Source organism: Muscardinus avellanarius (assembly GCF_963383645.1).
Source record: "Muscardinus avellanarius genome assembly, chromosome: 1".
In the NCBI taxonomy this organism is placed as follows: Eukaryota; Metazoa; Chordata; class Mammalia; order Rodentia; family Gliridae; genus Muscardinus; species Muscardinus avellanarius.
The window spans coordinates 28,233,794-28,253,974 of NC_137786.1; the positions used below are offsets into that span (position 1 = coordinate 28,233,794).

The 20,181-nt window shown below is 45.0% G+C and overlaps 1 protein-coding gene across 1 annotated transcript in view; it reads left to right on the plus strand.

The window, feature by feature from the left end:
- PDZD2 (PDZ domain containing 2) overlaps window positions 1-20,181 on the plus strand; it is a gene marked incomplete at both ends in the record, with an annotated part of 280,449 nt that overhangs the window by 211,165 nt on the left and 49,103 nt on the right. Inside the window, 4 exons of the mRNA XM_080699919.1 lie at window positions 3,111-3,222; window positions 11,522-11,667; window positions 14,587-14,706; window positions 16,053-16,167. Coding sequence (XP_080556045.1) covers window positions 3,111-3,222; window positions 11,522-11,667; window positions 14,587-14,706; window positions 16,053-16,167 — 493 coding nt within the window. The remainder of the gene's footprint in view (window positions 1-3,110; window positions 3,223-11,521; window positions 11,668-14,586; window positions 14,707-16,052; window positions 16,168-20,181) is intronic.

The following is a 20,181-nucleotide window of genomic DNA, read 5'->3' on the forward strand; positions in this document are numbered from 1 at the left end:
GGGTGAGGTGGTACAGCCAGAGAAAAACCAGGAACTCTTCTCAGTGTCCAGTAGTTGCTGTCTACAGTCTAGACACAGGGTCTTTTCCTGAAGTGTTTAGAGCCATGCAAAGAGGCCCAGAGGCCTCTCTGGATTATTCCAACTCACATGTCCATGTGGCCTGGGCCTCTGGCTTGTCTGAAGAGGGCTCTTCCCACTGCATTTGCATTGATGTCAAGATTCAAAGGTGGAAAGACATCCCTCCAGACTGCAGTCGTCCTCAGGATCCTGTTCTTGCCTTTTCTGCATGATTTAAACCTGGACACCTACCAGCCACTGACACTGTAATACAGTTACACCAGATGGGTGGCCTTTGTGTTATATGTAGGATTAACTTATTTTCCGTAAGCCAAGCGTGTTGGCGCACGCCTGTAATCCCCGCGCTTGGGAGGCTGAGACAGGAGGATCGCGCAGGTTTGAAGCCAGCCTCAGCTACTTATTTTCCCAATACCCCCTTCCTCAACTTCACCAACAGCTCCTCACTCTCAGATCTTTGATTTCTTCCTCATCTTGAAAGACAATTTGAGCTTGAGAAAGAAGTGAGAATCTCCCACACCTTCTGCACTGGCTATAAATTTTAGATACAAATAATTACCTCATAAAAGAGGGGGAGCTTCCGGGAGTGGTGACACATGTATGTAATCCCAGTACTTGGGAGGCTGAAACAGGAGGATCTTGATTTGTGATTCGTAGACAGCCTCAGCTACTAAGTGAGGCCCTCTGCAACTTAGTGAGACCTTGTTTCAAAATAAAGTATAAAAGCTGGGCATGGTAGTGCACACTTGTAAGCCCAGCATTAGGGAGGCTGAGACAGGAGGATCACAGTTCAAAGACAGCTACTTAGGTGGGGCCCTTTGCAACTTAGTAAGACCCTGTTTCAAAATAAAGAATAAAAATAGGGCTTGGGGTGTAGCTCAGAGGTAGAATGACCGAGTTCTATCATCAGTACTGCAAAAATAAATAAATAAATAAATAAATAAATAGAATAAAAAATAGGGATGAGGGTATAGCTCAGAGGTAGAATGCCCCTGGGTCCTACCCCAGTACCACAAAAAATAAATAAATAAAATAATAAAAAATAAAAGGGAGGTACTTGGGGACCACATTACATACTTATACATTTTAAACACTGAATTTAATGTTCAGTATATAATTTTTACCTCTTAAAATTAGGTAAGGCTTTTCTACATTATGATGACATGATTTTTAGAAGAATGCTAAGTGTCAAAGGATATATCACATGCCCTTTTTAAATATGTAAACATTCTTTCACATGAATCTTATCTATTTTAATGTTGGGCTTTTTTTCATCCAGAACCTCAAAGGAAACTAAAATATCAAATTGGAAAGATTATTGTTTGATGTATCTCATATGTTTGGTATATCTAAACTTACTTCCCCCCAAATTTCTTGGACACATGCGTATCATTCCCCAATGTAGTGATTACTAGTAGTGTTTAGAGTATTTGGCTTTTCTAGGATGGAGGTCTGGATCAGCCTTTCTTGGGCTTAGACTCTGTAGATACACAAGGCTACAGCCTTCACACACCTGGTGGTACTCAATTCTGGGAAATGATCCTAAGTTAGGACTTAGGAGTGTGGCACAGGAAACTCCAGGTTGGCTGAAGAAATTGTAGTCGTGTGACACATAATGATGTTTCATTCAGTGACAGGCTGCGTATACCACTGTGGTCACATAAGATCACCACGGAGCTGAGAAACCAAGTGATATCATAGCATAGCGTCTCATGTCTGGGATGATGCTGGTATAATCAAACCTACCCGTCACTAGTCATATAAAAACATAGCATAGCCAGGCATGGTCACACGCACCTGTGATCCCAGCACTTCAGAGGCTGAGATCGGAGGATCACATTCAGGTGCAGCCTCAGCAACTTAGCTAGACCCTTTTTTTTTTTTTTTCCACTACTGGAGATTACAAGAGTGTGCCACCATGCCCAGCTAGCTATACCCTATTTAAAAAAAAAAAAAAAAAAAAAAAAAACAAAGGCTAAGAGTGTAGCTCAGAAATTGAACACCCCTAGAGCCAGGCATGCATTCTTATAATCCCAGCATTTAGGAGGCTGAGACAGGAGAATCATGGTTTGTGGACAGCCTCAGCTATTTAGTGAGGCCCTTTGCAAGTCAGTGAGACCCTGTTTCAAAATAAATAATAAAAAATAGGGCTGGGAGTGTAACTCTGAGGGTAGAATGCCCCTGGGTTCCATCCCCAGTATCGGAAAAAAAAAAAAAATTGAACATCCCTGGGTTCAGTCCCCAGTACCCAAAAAAGTACATAATACTCAATAATAAATGACTATATTGCTGGTTTATGTATTTACTATACTGTACTTTTGCCATTGTTTTAGGGTGTGCTCCTTCTAGTTATTGTTTTAAAGTAGAAAAATATGCAATGTCATGCTGCACGCAGCCCCAGACATCTCCTGTCCACACATCTCTTGATTGTATCAGGTACCATGGCACGACTCACCTGTGTGTACGTTAGGGCTGTGTGCATATACTCCTGTGGTGTTCCCACAATGACACAATCTCCTGACACCACATTTCCAAGCACACATCCCCATCATTAAGTGCTCAGTGCACACCTATAGTTACTTGCCTGCCACAAAATCAAAGTTTTACTGCAGGAACCTTAGATTTGGGTTTAAGTTTCTGGCTTAACATGTGTTGCAACTTGCATTGTAGGAAAAGCACTGACTCACAAGCCAAGAGACTGGGACTCTAGGTGCAGCTCGGCCATTGGCTGCCTTGGGTGACCTTGACCAACATGGTTCCTCTAATATAGAAAGAAACAAAACAGCCAGGGGCCCTTCCACGTTGAAATCTCCCTGGTTCTGGGCTGCACTGGAGATGCAGTGGGGAGGAACTTGCCGGCACATAGCTCTCTGACTACAGGGAGTCCAAGGACTCTGCTCGGGCCTTCTGAACCTTTTTTCTCATGTGACACCTATGTTTCCACTCCTCCAGGCTCCTGAGATAAGGGCTCTGAGGAGTTGCCTAAGTCATCGCAGAACTAGCCTCTCCCGTCAGCTCTGCTCTCTGCATTTCAGATGCCTGGGTCGGACGAGCCCCAAGATCCGTGCGGTGCTGAGGAATCCAAGGGGAGCCTGGAAAGTCCCAAGCAGGGCAGCAGTAAAATGAAGCTCAAGAGTCGTCTTTCGGGTAAGTGGGCGCTCCAGTTGAGCTTCCGGCCCAGGAGAGGGGAGAGGGCACCTTTACCCCCATGAGCCCTTTTCTTTCCAGAACCCCAAAATCGAACCTGGTGACACACACCTCTAATCCCAGTACTTGGGAGGCTGAGTCAGGAGGATCACGGGTTCCCAGCCAGCCTAGCAACTTAGCAAGACCCTCGGCAACTTAATGAGATGCTTTTATCAAAATCAAGAATAAAAGGAGCATTCGGGAGGCTGAGACCAGAGGATCATGGTTCGCAGACAGCCTCAGCTTCTTAGTGAGGTCCTCTGCAACTCAGTGAGACTCTGTTTCAAAATAAAGAATAAAAAATTGGGCAGTGGGTGTAGCTTGGAGGTCAAATGCCCCTGGGTTCCATCCCCAGACCTGCAAAAAAAATAAATAAATAAAAATAAAAGGGCTGGGGGTATAGCTCAGAGGTGGAACCCCCTGGGAATCAGAGAAAGAGAAAGAGAGAAAGAAAAGGAAGGAAGGAAGGAAGGAAGGAAGGAAGGAAGGAAGGAAGGAAGGAAAGAAAAAAGTGAACCTTGAAATTGTTTTTCCTTAGGTGATGCATGCCCTTGGCATAACAACTTCCTGTAAGCCTAGCTGCCCCTGTGAATATTTTTATTTGAGTCATGACAGTGTGAAAGTCAACCTTGCTATGTATCTCCACTGCAAGCTCATGTATTTCAATAGGATCTCAGGTGATCCCTCCAGCGTGGATGTCCCTGGTGGCCCATCTTCCCAGGAACACCTGTCCACCAACCCTGGTCCAACCAGAACAAGCAGCACAAGGGCCACTTTTCCAGTATCAACTCTGCATCTCAGGAAATCAGTAGAATGGAGTTGACCCTTTGGGAACAAGTGAAATGTTGTATTTCCTAGGCATTTCCTTAGAGTCGCGGCCTGTGTCCTGAGAATGACGGCAAGGGCTGAGGGCGGAGGCTGTGTGCAGGAGATGTACTGTGGCTTTCATGAGCCCTAGACATTTTCACCTCACTGGTCCTTTCTCCCATAAAAAAATAACAATTGTATTTCATGGTTGTATTGGAATGAAGAAACAGAGTAGATTCTTTTTTATCTATTAATTACTATTATGTTCAATTTATATTGTGTGTGTGGTACTGGGGATTGAACCCAGAGGCATTCCACCTCCAAGCTAAAGCTCCAGCTGTGTGTGTGTGTGTGTGTGTGTGTGTGTGTGTGTGTGTGTGTGTGTGTGTGTGTTTCTGAGGGTGGAACCCAGGGGCTTTTCTACCTCTGAGCTATACTCCCAGACCTATTTTATACATTTTATTTGGAAACAGGGTCTCACTAAGATGCTGAGAGCCTCACTAAGTAGCTGAGGTTGGCTTCAAACCTGTGCGATCCTCCTGTCTCAGAGTCCCAAACGCTGGGATTACAAGTGTGCACCACCACACCCGGCCCAGCTCTGTTTTGTTTTGTTTTGTTTTGAGACGGGATCTTGCTAGGTTGCCGAGAATCTTGCTAAATTGCTAAGGCTGTCCTCCAACCTACAATCCACCTGTCTCAGCCTCCCAAGGTCTGGGATCATAGGCATGTACCAACACACCCTGCTCAATTTTTTTTTAATTTAAAAAAGTACTTAATGAGCTGGGCATGGGGGTGCACGCTTGTAATCCCCGCTCTTGGGAGGCGGAAACAGGAGGATCGTGCAGGTTCGAAGCCAGCCTCTCTGGCTTAAGAGACCCTGTTTCCAAATAAAATATAAAAAATAGGTCTGGGAGTATAGCCCATCAGTAGAAGGGTTCCATCCCCAGTACCACCAAAAAAAAAAAAAAAAAAGTAATTAACAAAAGCCAGACATGGTAGCTCACGCTTGTAATCCCAGTCCTTGGGAGGTTGAGACAGGAGGATTGCAGGTTCATGGCTAGCCTCAGCTACTTAGTGAGGCCTTCTGCAATTCAGTGAGGCCCTGTTTCAAAATAAAGAATAAAAATAGGGCTGGCATATAGCTTGGAGGTAGAATGCACCTGGGTTCAATCCCCAGTGTCACACACAAAAAAAATAATAATAATAATAATTAACCCAGGCATGGTGGTGTATGCCTGTAATGCTACTACTTGGGAGGCTGAGACAGGAAGATCATTGGTTCAAGGACAGCCTCAGCAAGTAGCAGGACTCTCATCAACTTAGCGAGACCCTGTTTCAAAACTAAAGTAAAATAGGGCTAAGGGTATAGCTCAGAAGTAGAATAACCTGGGTTCAATCCCCAGTGCAACAAAAAGTAATTAAAACACTTCCGTGGGTCTTGAAAGTAACAAGAGCTTCTGACACCAATGGACAAGACCGCTGTCCTAATGGAGAAGTCAGCCCTGGGCACCTGCCCATGACAGTCACCCAAGATGGCAGGCAGTGAGAGCTTTATAACCTGGCAGAACTAGCTTACCTCAGCTCTTGAGTTTCCATACACTCTGGGGTGGGTTGCTGAGCCCCACAAACTTCTACTCCCCACCCAAAAGAAAGGGGGTAATATCCTGACTTGAAAGAGCTGGGTAAACTTTTTTTAAATGTACATAAAAGCATATGGTGCCATGCATGGTGTGCTAACACCCAGAAAAAGCTGGTGTCCTGTTACACTACCTACATCTGTTGGGAGGCAGAGACCATGATGCCACCAAGATCATCCCCCTCCCTCCCTGCCTATTTGGCCTCTACTGAGTTCATTTTCGGGTAAGATGGCAGGTATAGAACCATAAGATACATCCTTCTTTTTTTTTTTTTTTTTTTTTTTGGTGGTGGTACTGAGGATGGAACTAAGGGGCATTCTATCTCCCAGCTACACCCCAGCCCTATTTTTTATTCTTTATTTTGAAACAATGTCTCACTGAGTTGCTGAGGGCCTCACTAAGTAGCTGAGGCTGTCCATGAACCAGATCCTCTGGTCTTAGCCTCCTAAATGCTAGGATTACAAGTGTGCACCACCACGCCCAGCTTTTAGATGCATCTCTTCTTATACCCAAATAACAAAATGAACTATTTGTATTATTCATAACTGAGAAAACTTAGGCAATGTTACATCTGAACGAGTGTTAGAACATGGATTCGTGACAAAAAGGAATGGTGCTGTGTAGAGATGGATGGGAATTCCTGAGGGCTCTCTGGCTCTTGCCAGCCCCATGGAACAGTCGAGTGAGATACATTTAAATCCTGTGTGTGTGCTTGAGGCGGGAGAGTCACAGGGCACAGGAGAAGCTCTGTCTTAGCAAAGTTGATCCACATCTTGTAAATGGTCCCCAAGAAGGCTCACGGGGCTCTGAGAAAACAGAGGGACCTTTGGAACCAAGCTGGTCACATTCCTTGTTTTATGGATGAGATTGAGAATTGAAGTGGGTCCCAAAGGTCATGCAGTCAGAGCCAGGAAAAGAATCTGCCCCCCAGCAGAGTTCTTCCCCTGCCTTGTGGCTTCCTAGAGATGGTAAAAAGAATTCTGTCCCCAGTCTGGGTCTTCCTAGATTCAGATGTGAGGAGGGGGTCTAACTGAGGAACTTTTTCTAATTTTCTAATTTTCTAACTCTGTTCGTACTTGTATTTGTCAGGTTTTTTTCTTCTTTTTTGTCACTGAGAAAATCAGCTTAGAGGAGGAACGCTTTCTTTGGGCTTGTGGTTTCAGTCCATGCGTGACAGACTCCATCGCTCTGGGCCTGAGGATATCCAGGCAGGATACCGTGGTGAAAGGGCACGGTGGAGGGAAGCCACTCAGCTCACGGCAGAGAGACAGGGAGGGAGGAGCACGGACAAGACAGAATGTTAAAAGGCGACCCCTAAGGCCCCAACCACCAGCTAAGTCCCGCCTCCTACAGTCCTGCGGTTCCCCCACTTCTCAGTTGACCAATCAGATCTCCATGCATCTGTCCACAAATGAGACCAGAGCCCGCGTGGTCCAAACACTCCCCAAAGCCCACCTCCAAACCTGGCTGTGCTGGGAACGAGCCCTCAGCACAGGAGCCCTTGACGACCTTCCACACCCAGATAAGAATACTATTAACACAGAATGAGCAGCATCTTCTGAGTAGTAAGCCCAGGGCTGGCCACTGTTTGCCACTAAGGATCGCCACCCTATCTTCCTGTGTCCTTCCAGGACACCCAAGGCCTTGCCAAGGAAACAGAGGAGCGGGACGGGAATACGTGCAGACATCAGCTAGAACTGTGTTCAGTCCCCGGCTCCCCCACTTCCTGTGGGACAAATGACCTAGGACAAGTGGCTTCTCTGCGCCTCATCTTCTTCCTGTGTCACTTCATGATTGTATGATATTTATTCCACCTGTAATTGTGAGATCCCTGTTGGAAATTGAGCTGAGAGTGCGTAGGTGGCACTGGCGCTCCAAAGTGGGGCCTCCACGGCCCACACCTCATGGCGGCTGCCACTGCTATTACCATTGCTGTCGCCAGCTCCACAGTCATTTTCTTTTTCGTTCTATTGTTCTCACCATTGTCTCACCGGGTTTAGACAGGAAGGCTCTCTCAAGGACTTGTGGTCCCAGCAGAGGCAACACACACGTACATACAGTGACGGCCCACGAGGTGCGCACAGGAGGAACAAGACTGGAAATAGCTGGGGCTTGTGGTGCTGGGGAACATGTTCAGAAGATGCAAGATAAAGGCACGCCAGGACACTGGCAGGATTCAGTAGGAGTGGCCCAGACTCAGGACAAAATGGATGAGAGTTTGGGGACAGTGGGGAGAATTTTTTTTTTTTCTCAGAACTGGGGATGGAACCCAGGGGCATTCTACCTCTGAGAGACACCTCCAGCCATCTTTTTTATTTTATTTATTTATTTATTTATTTATTTATTTATTTGCGCGTCTGTGGATGGAACTCAGAGGCATTTGACCTCCAAACTACACCCACTGCCCAATTTTTTTATTCTTTATTTTGAAACAGGGTCTCACTGAGTTGCGGAGGGCCTCACTAAGTAGCTGAGGCTGTCTGTGAACCACCATCCTCTGGAATCAGCCTCCCAAATGCTGGATTACAAGCGTGCGCCACCACACCCGGCTTTTATTGTTTATTTTGAAATGGTCTCACTGGGTTGCAAAGGGCCTCACTAAGTAGCTGAGGCTGTCCGTGAACCGCGATCCTCCTGTCTCAGCCTCCAATAGGGAAAAATTTGTTAGAGAAGTTTTAGGCATTTTTTTTTTTCTCAGCCATTTGAAAGACCCAGTACAATCTGATACAATAATGATTCCATCCGGCAGAGCTTGTCAGAGTAATTAGGGAGAAGCCAAAGCAGAATCTTGGGTGGTAGGGGACGGTGCAGGCAAAGGTGGGTAAAACTTCACGTGACGTCTGCAGGCCTCAGTTTGGGAAACTAAAGCAAAGGAGAACAAATCCTTTCCTTTGACAGGCATCAGGTTAGCAAAATTCATGGAGCCAGGTAGAGGGAGATAAGACTAGAAGTGTAGTCATTTTAATGAGGTTTAAAAGAGTTGGGCCTTGACTCAGTCCTGTGAAATATGCTCATTCTACAGGCATTGGCAAACAGGAGATTTTTGTGTAATCAGCTTCTAATTGTTCCTGTAGACCTGTATGTTCATCTCACATTTTCTTTTTTTTTTTTTTTTTTTTTTTTTTGGTGGTACTGGGGTTCCTGGAAACCCTTCTACCTCCGGGCTACACTCCCAGACCTACTTTTATATTTTTTTAATTTGGAAACAGGGTCTCTTAAGCCAGCGCGGCTGGCTTCGAACCTGCGCGATCCTCCTGTCTCCGCCTCCCAAGCGCGGGGATTACAAGCGTGCGCCACCACGCCCGGCTCACATTTTCTTTAAATGAGTCCCTCTGGTGTTCACGTATCGGTGTATTACCTATGGACACTACTGTTGATGGTTTTTGTCCTTTTGGTGACAAGTGCCTGCCTGTCAGCTCAAAAGGAATTTTCTTCTAATAAATCTTTTTCAGATGAGTAAGCATGCCAAGAGAGATTAATCTGGTCACGAATGATGAAGTCACAAACTATTAGAGCGTCTGTAAAGAGGTTCCAGCCATTTCCAGTGGTTTTACCCTGTCTGGCTCCAAAATGAAGAAAGCTATGTCATCTGTCATTTCATGGAACATTTTTCTGATATTTGAACTTGAGTTTTCCTTACTTCATATTTCCTTTTATGCCAGCAGGGTTCTCCTTTAATATTGGTACTTTGATTTATCTATGTTAATCCCTTAGGTTTATGATCTTTTTAAATGCAAAACTTTCCTTGGTTGCAAAGAAATTTCAGATGTTTAAAACCTGCTTCACAAAGTTAATATTTAACCTTTGAAAAGCCAAGCCTTTAGTTATATCCATTATAGTATAACTATCAGCACTCTTCTACTTTTTATCACCATTAACGTGTGTGTGTGTGTATATATGTGTGTGTGTGTGTGTGTGTGTGTGTGTGTGTGTGTGTAGTGGGGGGGGGGGATTGGGGATGGAACCCAGGGGCATTCTACCTCCAAGCTACATCCCTAGCCCTATATTTTATTCTTTATTTTGCAACAGGGTCTCACTGAGTTGCAGAGGGCCTCAGTAAGTAGCTCAGACTGGTCACAAACCCAGATCCTCCTGTCTCAGTCTCCCAAATGCTGGACCACACCCAGCTCTCAATATATTCTTTTTAAAGTATCAAATTAATGTCTGGTGTGGTGATGCACCACCATATATTTACTCTCAGCAAACTAGTGAGTCCCTGTTTCAAAATAAAGATAAAATTCCTAGAGGTGTAGCTCAGAGGTAGGATGCCCCCAGGTTCAGTCCTCAGTAACACACACACACACACACACACACACACACACACACACACCCCACATCTAAGTACCATTGTATACCCACCAGAATGGCAAAAATTAAAAACTGGCCAAGAATAATAAGGATATGGAGAAGCTGGAACTCATCCATTCTGGAGAGACCACATCGCAGAGGTGAATAGCTTTCCATACCCAGGACCCGCACCCCTAGGCATCATCCAACAGAAATGACATGTGCAAGAAAAATGTATAAGCATCTTCAGTACTGGTATATTCTAGATCATGGCTCAGCAAACAATAGCGCACAGCTGTATTTGCATGGCCCTATGGGAGCCAGGAAGAAAGCCAGAAATGCTTTCTACATTTTTAGCAGGCTATTAAAAAATAAGTATAGGCTGGGCGTGGTGGCTCACACTTGTAATCCCCGCGCTTGGGAGGCAGGGACAGGAGGATCACACAGGTTCGAAGCCAGCCGCCCTCGCTGGCTTAGGAGACCCTGTTTCCAAATAAAAATGTAAAAATAGGTCTGGGAGTGTAGCCCAGAGGTAGAAGGGTTTCCAGGAACCCCAGTACCACCAAAAAAAAAAAAAGTATATACACCAAGACCATTGATGGCCCAGAAAGGTGAAAACATGTACTCTCTGGCCCTCACTCAAGAAAAAAAAAGGTTACTGACCTTTATTCTCTATCTAAAACTGGAAATAAGCCAAATGTCCACCACAATGGAATTATAAGTAAACAGTGGCGTGCTGATACAATGCGATTTAAATAGAATGGGAATAAGCAAGCTTCCGACATGCAAACAGCATACGAATCTTACAAACAGATGTTACGAACAAGGAGCCGTGTGCAAAAAAGCACATATTATACACATTCATTAATATAAATATCAAAAGGGAGCCAAAATATAACGTTTGCGGTCAGCATCGTGGGGACAGTGGGGTGAGAGTCGCCAGTGGCACAAAAAGGAACTTTTGAGGTTCTGGTGAATGTTCTATTTCTATTCTAGTTCTATTTCCCAACCTGGGTGTTCGTTTTTGGTATGTTCGCTTTGTGGAATTTTATTGAACTGAACACCTAGGATTTGTGTATATTTCTATAGATTTTATACTTCAATAAAAAGTGGATTTTAAGAGTCATTACTTGGGGGGAAATGTCTGCCCAGCAATGGAACTGTACAGACCACAAAGCAATCCTCCCCGCCCCTGGGAGACCACGTCCTCCCGACCTTCTTGCTGTTGTTCAGCACTTTCTCTAGCACATCTACACCTGACTTGGATCACACAAATGCACTGTCCCGTAGCCAGTCTGGTCGCTTCGAAAATGGGCAGTTTCTTCATAGCTTCTTGGCCTTAACAGCCTCAACACGCAACAGCCTTACCCAGAACTCGGCGGTGGGAGTCGGTGGGCTTGGTGCTGTTTTAGACACCAGGCCTTCTAAAACCGAGCCTGCAGCATAAATGCAAAGAGCTTGCATCTGTGGATGCTGTTAAGGTTCTTCTCAACCTATCTTAAGCCGTATTTTCCCCCTCTTTTTTCAAGGGGGTGTCCACCGCCTAGAGTCAGTTGAAGAATACAATGAGCTGATGGTGCGCAACGGGGACCCCCGGGCCAGGATGCTGGAGGTCTCCCGGGACGGCCGGAAGCATTCCCTCCCCCAGCTGTTGGACTCTTCTGGAGCATCACAGGTCAGTCCTGGGCTATGGGGCCTCTTCATGGCTCACAGCCACCGTTGTTTGGTTGGAGATGGAAGAACCTGTTTCCAGCCCCTGGCTCACTGGTCGCCCCCTCCCCTAAAGTCCAGCCTTGGCTTCTGTGTTAAGAAGAACTGCCAGTCTACATGGACCCTAAGTCCTGGGGGCTAGAGAGACAGAGACAGCAGAGAGGAAAGGAAGTCAGCCTCATAGTTGGAAATAGTAGAGGGGGGGGGGAAGGAATCTCATATTGGATCTCGGCATCTTGATTCCCTTCCTGCTGTGTGTTTTGGAACTAAGGGCTGCTTTCCACTGCCAGGAGACAATGGCGTCTCACAGTCTGTGGTGAACCACCATGGCTTAGTGAACAGGAGCATCATGTGTCAGCATAACAACGTGAGGGTGGGTGTGCATGCACCACCTATGCTGTGCCCGGGCTCCCACCTGTACCCCAGTGATGGCTGAACCAGCCAGGGTCAGGGGGTGGGGTGACCGAATTAATATTACTAAGCCTGAGACCCCTGGAGCACCAGGCTCCATCACTCTGCCTGGAGGCCCTTTTTAATCATTTTTTCCCCAGCCCACTAGAAAGTGGGGAGACAGCCTCATAACCAAGTTCAAGGACAGATCAATCTCTAGGGGGCTGTGGGATTCCTTGAGACCTCGTACCATTGACATCTTGTCCCCCAGGCCTCTGATGACACAGGCTGACAGAGGACCGTAGTAGCGATAACATCTCAAGTACCTGGACACTCCCCGATGGTGGGGTCTAGAGGTCTTAGGTCAAGTGATGAGGGTCAGACCTTTACTTTTGGTGTGTGATGACCATTTTGTAGATGGAACAACTGAGCTCAGAAAGGTTAAATAGTTTGCTCCAGGTGACGTACCAGGATCTTGTGAAGAAAGGTGTGTGAATGTGGTCAATTCTACATCAGGATCAAACATTTGTCCTACTTCTGTGGCTCTTTACCTGGCCAGGGTCAAAGAGGTGCTCGTGTTTTAGAGACAGTGGCTGATCAGTCTGTTTTGTGTAGAATTCACCAAAGGCAGCTCGAGGAGAGTGAGGCACTGAGAGAAAGCAATGAGAAAGACCGCGTGAGATCTCTTAAAACTCATCCAGACCCATGGCTTCGTCTGTGGCCCTGGAGGGAGGCAGTGAGGTCCATGGCCCTGACTCTGGTCTTCCCCTGCCCCCGTGGTGGGAAAGCCACATGCCAGGCTGTGTAGTGTGAAAGATAAAGGTCTAGGATCGTGGGTTAAGGTGGTGATTTCTCAACTGACCCACTAGGAAACCTGACCATATTTACAGCCCAGTTCTAACCAGACCTCCAGAAATTATGAAGCTTATGCTAGTATAGAAAGTTTTAGAAAAGACTTTTTCCAGCTTCAAATTGTCCTTTCTCTTTTTATTTTCTGCCCTTCCTCCTCCCCCGGATTCACCTTTGTCTTTTTCCGTTCTCTCTCTCCATTAAACAATATTACCCAGAGTAGAGTTATCCAATAAAACTCTCTGCATGAATGGAAGGGAGTCCAAGATGGTAGCCATATATGTCTACTGAACACATGAAAAGAGACCTTTAAGACTGAGGGGCATATCTTGAATTTTAATTCACCTTAATTCAGACATAGCCTTTGGAGGTAAGTGGCTACCATATTAGCACAGGTCTTGAAAGTACAGAAGGCCCTTGAAACTCTTAGAGAGACCCATGAAGCATGCAGGCTGTTAGTTTCCCACTGTTAGTTCCCAAGAGAGAGACGGAGTGAGGCAGTCGGTGTCAGAGGGCAGTGATCAGAGGAACATTTCTTTGGTGAGGTCAGACATAAAACTCTACATGCAAGGTTTGGAATCCATAGGCTTTGGCCACCTCTACAGTGGTTTCATTAAACAGGTAGTAACCTTGCCAAGCCCACATCATTTATTTAATGGGACCAAGTCTGGGAGGCCCAGATTACTGGCAAATATTTTGTAAAACTACACAGTATAATTGTTCTAAGTTGCTGGGAATAGAAAAATATTGTTGGGGAACATCTCAATTCTACATTTGAGTGTAGCATACACGAATTAAGGATAAAGCTATTTTGTAATCTCTCTTTTCTCATATTAAACATGAAATGATTTTTTTGGCTTGTGCCAGAATGTGTGCATCATTTACAACATTTAATATTCTAAGAAAAATAGCAAGGAGCTAGAATATAGAAGTGCGTTAGCAATAGTTATTTAATCTCTTGTTTATATTATAAATAGTGCACCCTGCTAGCACACGTGAATATTGTGGGTAAGGGACATGAAGAAAGGATTGAGATTCAAGCTTCTGGGTGCCAGGAAGGGAAAGTGTGGTTTATGGGAAAATATTTTATTTTCCAAATGTTAGGGATCAGAGCTAAAACGGCTGCCATCTCTCAGCGGGATGTTTTATGTGGAATAACAGTTGTCTGGGTTTGTGGTTTGTGTTTTATAAGAAACAAGGGCTCGCTGAGTTTTTTAATGGGTAAATTAAGCTTAAATTGGTAAGATACTTTCCAACCCTGATTGTGAACTTGGGCTGGGGGCAGGGGTGATTTCCAAGGAGAGCCCGACCATGGCGTGTTCAGCCTGTATCTCTGAGGCCTCTGGTTGCTGGTTCCTGACTCCATTCCAGCAGTCAGATCTGTGGGATATGGCCAAGGAAAGAGCAATGTGAGGTGCTGTGGTCTCCAACCAGTTCTTTGTAAGGGCAAGAATGCATGGCAATCTATGGCAGAAGGATTCTTCCTCCAAGTAAACTTTCTTTAAGCCCCTGGACCAGAGAGTGACTAGAGGGAAATCACTAACACAAAAGACAACTGAGATTTTCAAAGCATGAGTATACTTGCATGCCGAGGCCCCCAAGATTAATGAAGGTATCTCTGGTCTTGCCGTGTGCTACCTTTCAGGAATACCACATTGTGAAGAAGTCCACCCGTTCCCTAAGCACCACCCATGTGGAATCTCCTTGGAGACTCATCCGGCCCTCTGTTATCTCCATCATTGGCCTGTACAAAGAAAAGGGCAAGGTGAGCTCTTTCTATGGGGGATTGATACCATCTATTTCTTAAATGGTTCGTTTTCATTTTAAATTTATTGTTTTTACATGAAATAAAAAGTAACAGACACAAAGAGGGATGGCTTTCACGTGGACCTCGGAGTGTGAGATGGTCACCTCCTCTGTGCCTTTATGATATGGTGGGTCACTAGCCCTTGGCTGCTGGGGCAGAATCAAGAGTGGAATGAATGACCTCCAACCTTTGTTATTGTTTGGGTTCTGGGAATTGAACCCATGACCTTTAACCCTTTCCTCCATTGAAAGACACACAGCATCTGTAGCTTCAGGGAATGCTTCCAGGTGTGCCATGGAGTAAGCTTCTTGGCCTTCCTCATAGAGGAATGGTATAAATAACCGGGTAATATGTAACTATCAAAATATTCACTCTGCTAGTGTACAAAAGATGAGAAAAACGAATCTGACATTGCATCGTGTGAAATGACTCTCAAGAGCTATTTAGAAGCCAGGCGTGGTGGCACATGCTTGTAATCCCAGCACTGGGGAGGCTGAGACAGGAGGATCAGGATTCGCAGACAGCCTCGGCTACTTAGCGAGGCTCTTTGCAACTCAGTGAGCTCCTGTTTCAAAATAAAGAATAAAAAATGGGGCTGGAGGTGTAGCTTGAAGGTAGAATGCCCCTGGGTTCCAATTCTGGTACCATAAATAAATAAATAAATAAATAAATAAATAAATAAATAAATAAATAAATAAATAAGAAAGACAGGGGATGTTTCTGGAAGGTAGAATACCCTGTTTCAAAATAAATAATAAAAATCCAGGCATGATGGCACTCGCTTGTAATCCGAGCATTTGGGAGGCTAAGACGGGAGGATCTTGGTTTGCAGACAGCCTCAGCTACTTAGTGAGGCCCTTTGCAACTCAGTGAGACCCTGTTTCAAAATAAAGAAGAAAAAATAGGGCTAGGGGTGAAGCCTGGAGGTAGAATGCCCCTGGGTTCCATCTGCAGTACCACACACACACAAAAAAAAAACTATTTAGTTGTCCCATATGAAACTGCCATGCTTGGAGGTCAAAGATGGTCAAATATTAGCAATTTTATGTGTTTCGACCTAAGACTTTCTCCTCAATGTAATGCATGGCGAATGTGATCCACATTGGGTGAGGAGGGACCTGGGGAAGGAAGGGCAGACTGCAGTTGACCACTAGGTGACTGGCTCCACTCCAAGCCCGACTAGAAGGACGGCTCCATCCAACCCTACGGTGGGAAAGACGCCCTGGGCTAAGTACAGCAACAGGAAAGGTGCCTTCCGTTAAACACCACGGCGTCAGCCTGAGCTCCCATCTGCTTGAACGTAGGGCCTTGGCTTCAGCATTGCTGGAGGTCGCGACTGCATCCGAGGCCAGATGGGGATTTTCGTCAAGACCATTTTCCCGAACGGATCGGCTGCGGAGGACGGACGACTCAAAGAAGGTAGGAGGGAGCTCCTGGCGATCCTGCGGGGCGCTGGGCTTCGGTTCTGTGGGGATCTGGGTTCAGTTTCCAGAACCAAAACCATAACAAAGGTTGGTGATCATTCATTCACTTACAAGACGTGAAGCGAGTGGCGTGGCAGTCGGGGCGTGAGCTTGGGAGTCCAGTGGACCTGGCGGAGACCAGCACTCCCTCACTGTGACCGTGGACAGCTGACGTACCCTGAACGTCACTTTCCCTGTTTGTCAACCTGGAATATTAACACTTACCCTGAAGAGCTACTGTGAGAATGAAAAGAGATGAGATATGTAAAGGATATGTAAAAATACATGGCTTTTTTTTTTTGCGGGTCTAGGGATGGAACCCAGGAGCATTCTACCTCTGAGCTATACCCCCAGCCCCTATTTTTTAGTCTTTATTTTGAAACAGGGTCTCACTGACTTGCAAAGATCTCACTAAGTGGAGACCTCAAGGGTCTTTCTTGGTCCTTAACTCTATTCCTTGCTTTGAAAGTTCCTGAGAGTGTTGCAGTCCGTTCTCGCCTGAGGTCTGGTATGGCAGCAGAATAGCTGATCCTTAGTAGGCACTTAATATCTTGCTGATGAAATCAACCACCATAGAGTTTGGTTCCTAAACGAATCATCTTTTAAATTCTCCGTAGCAAGCCGGGCGTGGTGGTGTACGCTTGTAATCCCAGCGTTTGGGAGGCTGAGACAGGAGGATGGTGGTTCGCGGCCGGCCTCAGCTACTTAGTGAGGCCCTCTGCCACTCAGTGAGGCCCTGTTTCAAAATAAAGAAGAAAAAATAGGACGGGGTGTCACTTGAAGGTAGAATGCTCCTGGGTTCCATCCACAGCACCACAATAAATAAATAAATAAATAAATTAATTAATTAATTAATTAATTAATTTTTCATAACACCCACCACTTTGCCAAACATGAATATACTAGACAGGTGCTTGCGTGTGTGTGTGTGTGTGTGTGTGTGTGTGTGTGTGTGTGTGTGTGTGTGTGAGTGACTGGGGATGGAACCCAGGTCCTTTCCTACCTCCAGGCTACATTTCCAGACCTATTTTCTATTTTATTTGGAATCAGGGTCTCGCTAAGTTGCTGAGAGCCTCACTAAGTAGCTGAGGCTGGCTTCGATCCTCCTGTCTCAGCCTTGCAAGTACTGGGATTACAAGTGTGCGCCACCATGCCCAGTTGAGACAGGTGCCTTTGAACTTAAAGCATCGTACAGTTGCCAAGTTATGCCTTGTACACAAAATTGTTAAATGCTTAAATACACTTTATATTTTATAATACTGTAAACATTTACAAAGCATTTCCGTTTATTTAAAGTATTTTGCTGGATGTGGTAGCACATGCTTGTAATACCAGTATTTGGGAGGCTGAGACAGGAGGATCACATGTTTTAGGACAGCCTCAGCAAGTAGTGAGACTCTCATCAATTTAGCAAGACCCTGTTTCAAAAATTAAAAAATAAGGCAGGGGGCAGAATTCTAGGAGACAGAACACTGCTGGGTTCAATTCCTAGTATTCCCTGCCCCCCACACACACACACAGTATTTCATTAACTACATTAAAACTCTATCAAGCAGGGTTTTTGGAATGATAATCTTATAAGTGAAGGAACTAACACTCAGAAATGTCAAGTGACTGAAAATTTGTCCCACTCTTAATAAATGATAGTAGTAAAAAATCAAACCCAGTTTTCTTTTTTTTTCCAGTACTGGGGATGGAACCCAGGGGCATTCTACCTCCAAGCTATACCACCAGCCCTATTTTTTTATTATTATTTTGAAACAGGGTCTAACTGATTTGCAAAGGGCCTCACTAAGGAGCTGAGGTTGTCCTCGAACCGCGATCCTCCTGTCTCCGCCTCCCGAATGCTGGGATTACAAGCGTGCACCACCACGCCCGGCACGCCCTGCTTTTTCTGAACATACTTTGAAGTATGAATCCTAACTTTCCCTCTCTCATGATTAAATAAGGATAATTCTAGTTACCTTGAAAAATGACTCTTCAGTTCATTTGACCCAAACTGTAGATAGTGTTGTTATCTTACTGTTTTACCTTTCAAAAAACTTAGATAAGAATACATTGGAATCTCCTTTTTTTTTTTTTTTTTTTAGGCAGAGAAACCATAGAAGCTGCACTAACAAAAAGACATGACCAAACATAGTATTTGCAGGACAGAATATTTATTTTTCTCTCTTTGAGGAAGGATTAATCCCCAGGTGGTATTTGCATTTAGTTTCAGAACAACATAAAACCCTAGAAGACCACTTTTATAATAGATTTGTCTTATGTTCACATAATCAGAATTCATCCCTCAAGGCTGATAGAATGGGGAAAAAATAGAGGAAAAGGTTGATAGTTAGGAAAGGTACACAGCGCTTGATTCTCCTAAACACCGTGTTTTCATATGTGTTCATTTGTGGGAAATGTAAGTCATTGGAATGGATTTTCAACCTGTTGAGTGAAATGCCTTTTAAAAGCTCTTGTATAAATTTTAAGAGAATGAGCAATCGTGTTAATGGCTCTATCCTTTTTCCATGTGGACAAAACCCCAAAACATAATTAAATAATTGGTTATGCCAATTGATTTTTTTTTTCCTAGTTGAGGATTGAACCCAGGGTCTCACACCTGGAACACAAGTGCTTTACCACTGAGCTACACCTCCAGCCAGTTGATTTTTTTTTATACTGGGGATTGAAACTAAGGAGGTTCTACCACTGAGCTACATCCCCGGCCCTATTTTATTTATATTTTGAAACACGGTCTCACTAAGTTACCGGCACACTGGCCTCAAACCTGCAATCCCCCTGTGTCAGCCTCCCAAGTACTGAGATCACGGGCATGAGACACAACAGCCAACACCATGCTAGTTGATTTTTTAAATAGAGATTACTGCACTTGTTTTTACAACTTCTGCAGTTGATTAAAAGAAGGCATATAACCCATGCTTGGGGTTTTGCTGTATTTTTGCAACTCATCTATGGGAATCCTTTAATCATACACACAGTGCACTCCTGGGATTGGCTGTCTATGAGAAGTGAAAACACGTGTTCTTCTGCTGCTTGGCACATACTTGCAGGTGAACGAATCTCTATTCCCTCCTGTGCTGCTGTACAAAGTTCATCTGTTTTTCTCTCTAGGGCACCTTTGTGATGTTTCTGATGAACTGTTACTCAAAAAAAAAAAAAAAAAAAAAAAAGGTCCATGTCACAGGAGTACAAACCAGAAATGAGTTCTTAGAAATCGCCAGGATGTCCAAATTCTTTCATATTCCCAGCACACACTATCAACAGCTTGAAAAACGACCCAGCTGCCTCTCCTCAGGGTGGAGGATGTTAGGACAGGTTGAGGTTGGAGAGGGACGAGCGAGCACGTACGGGCCCGTGCCTCCCATACTGACATACCCGACGCTTGCTTGACGTTGCCCTACAGTCATCTCTGAGACAGAAGCCAAAGGCAGCCCGCCAGCCTCACAGCGGAGAACCTGGAACCGCACCAACGAGACCAGACATCTAGGCTTTCTCTGGAAGCAGGGCTGCTGTTTCTCAGTAATAATTATCTCAGCAAGGTTTCCGACTCTATCGTTAAAACTGTTTTCCATACACTCTGACGATCCTCTGGGCTTGAGGAGCTTGTCTTTCTGCAAATATAGGAGTGGCTTCTCAAGCGTTGCGTGTGTTCATGCTTCACTGCCAGTGGGTTTATGATTTTTAAACAGTGACTATGAGGAAAGCCGTGAGACTCGAGATCTGTGGGTCGATCTCTAAACATAGGCTGTCTATTGCCAAACTTGGCAACGACTCCAGAATCAGATCGCGATGATTCCCGTGATTGTTTGCATTGAAGAGTGGAGTATAGAATTACTGTAAAGGAATATGGGTTTCCATTAATCATACCGTTTTGGTGACACGTTTGGGAGCTGGGCTAATGAAAGTGGATTGGAACAATAAAAGTCACTCTAAGGTATAGTAAATCAGGGACCATGGGGAATCC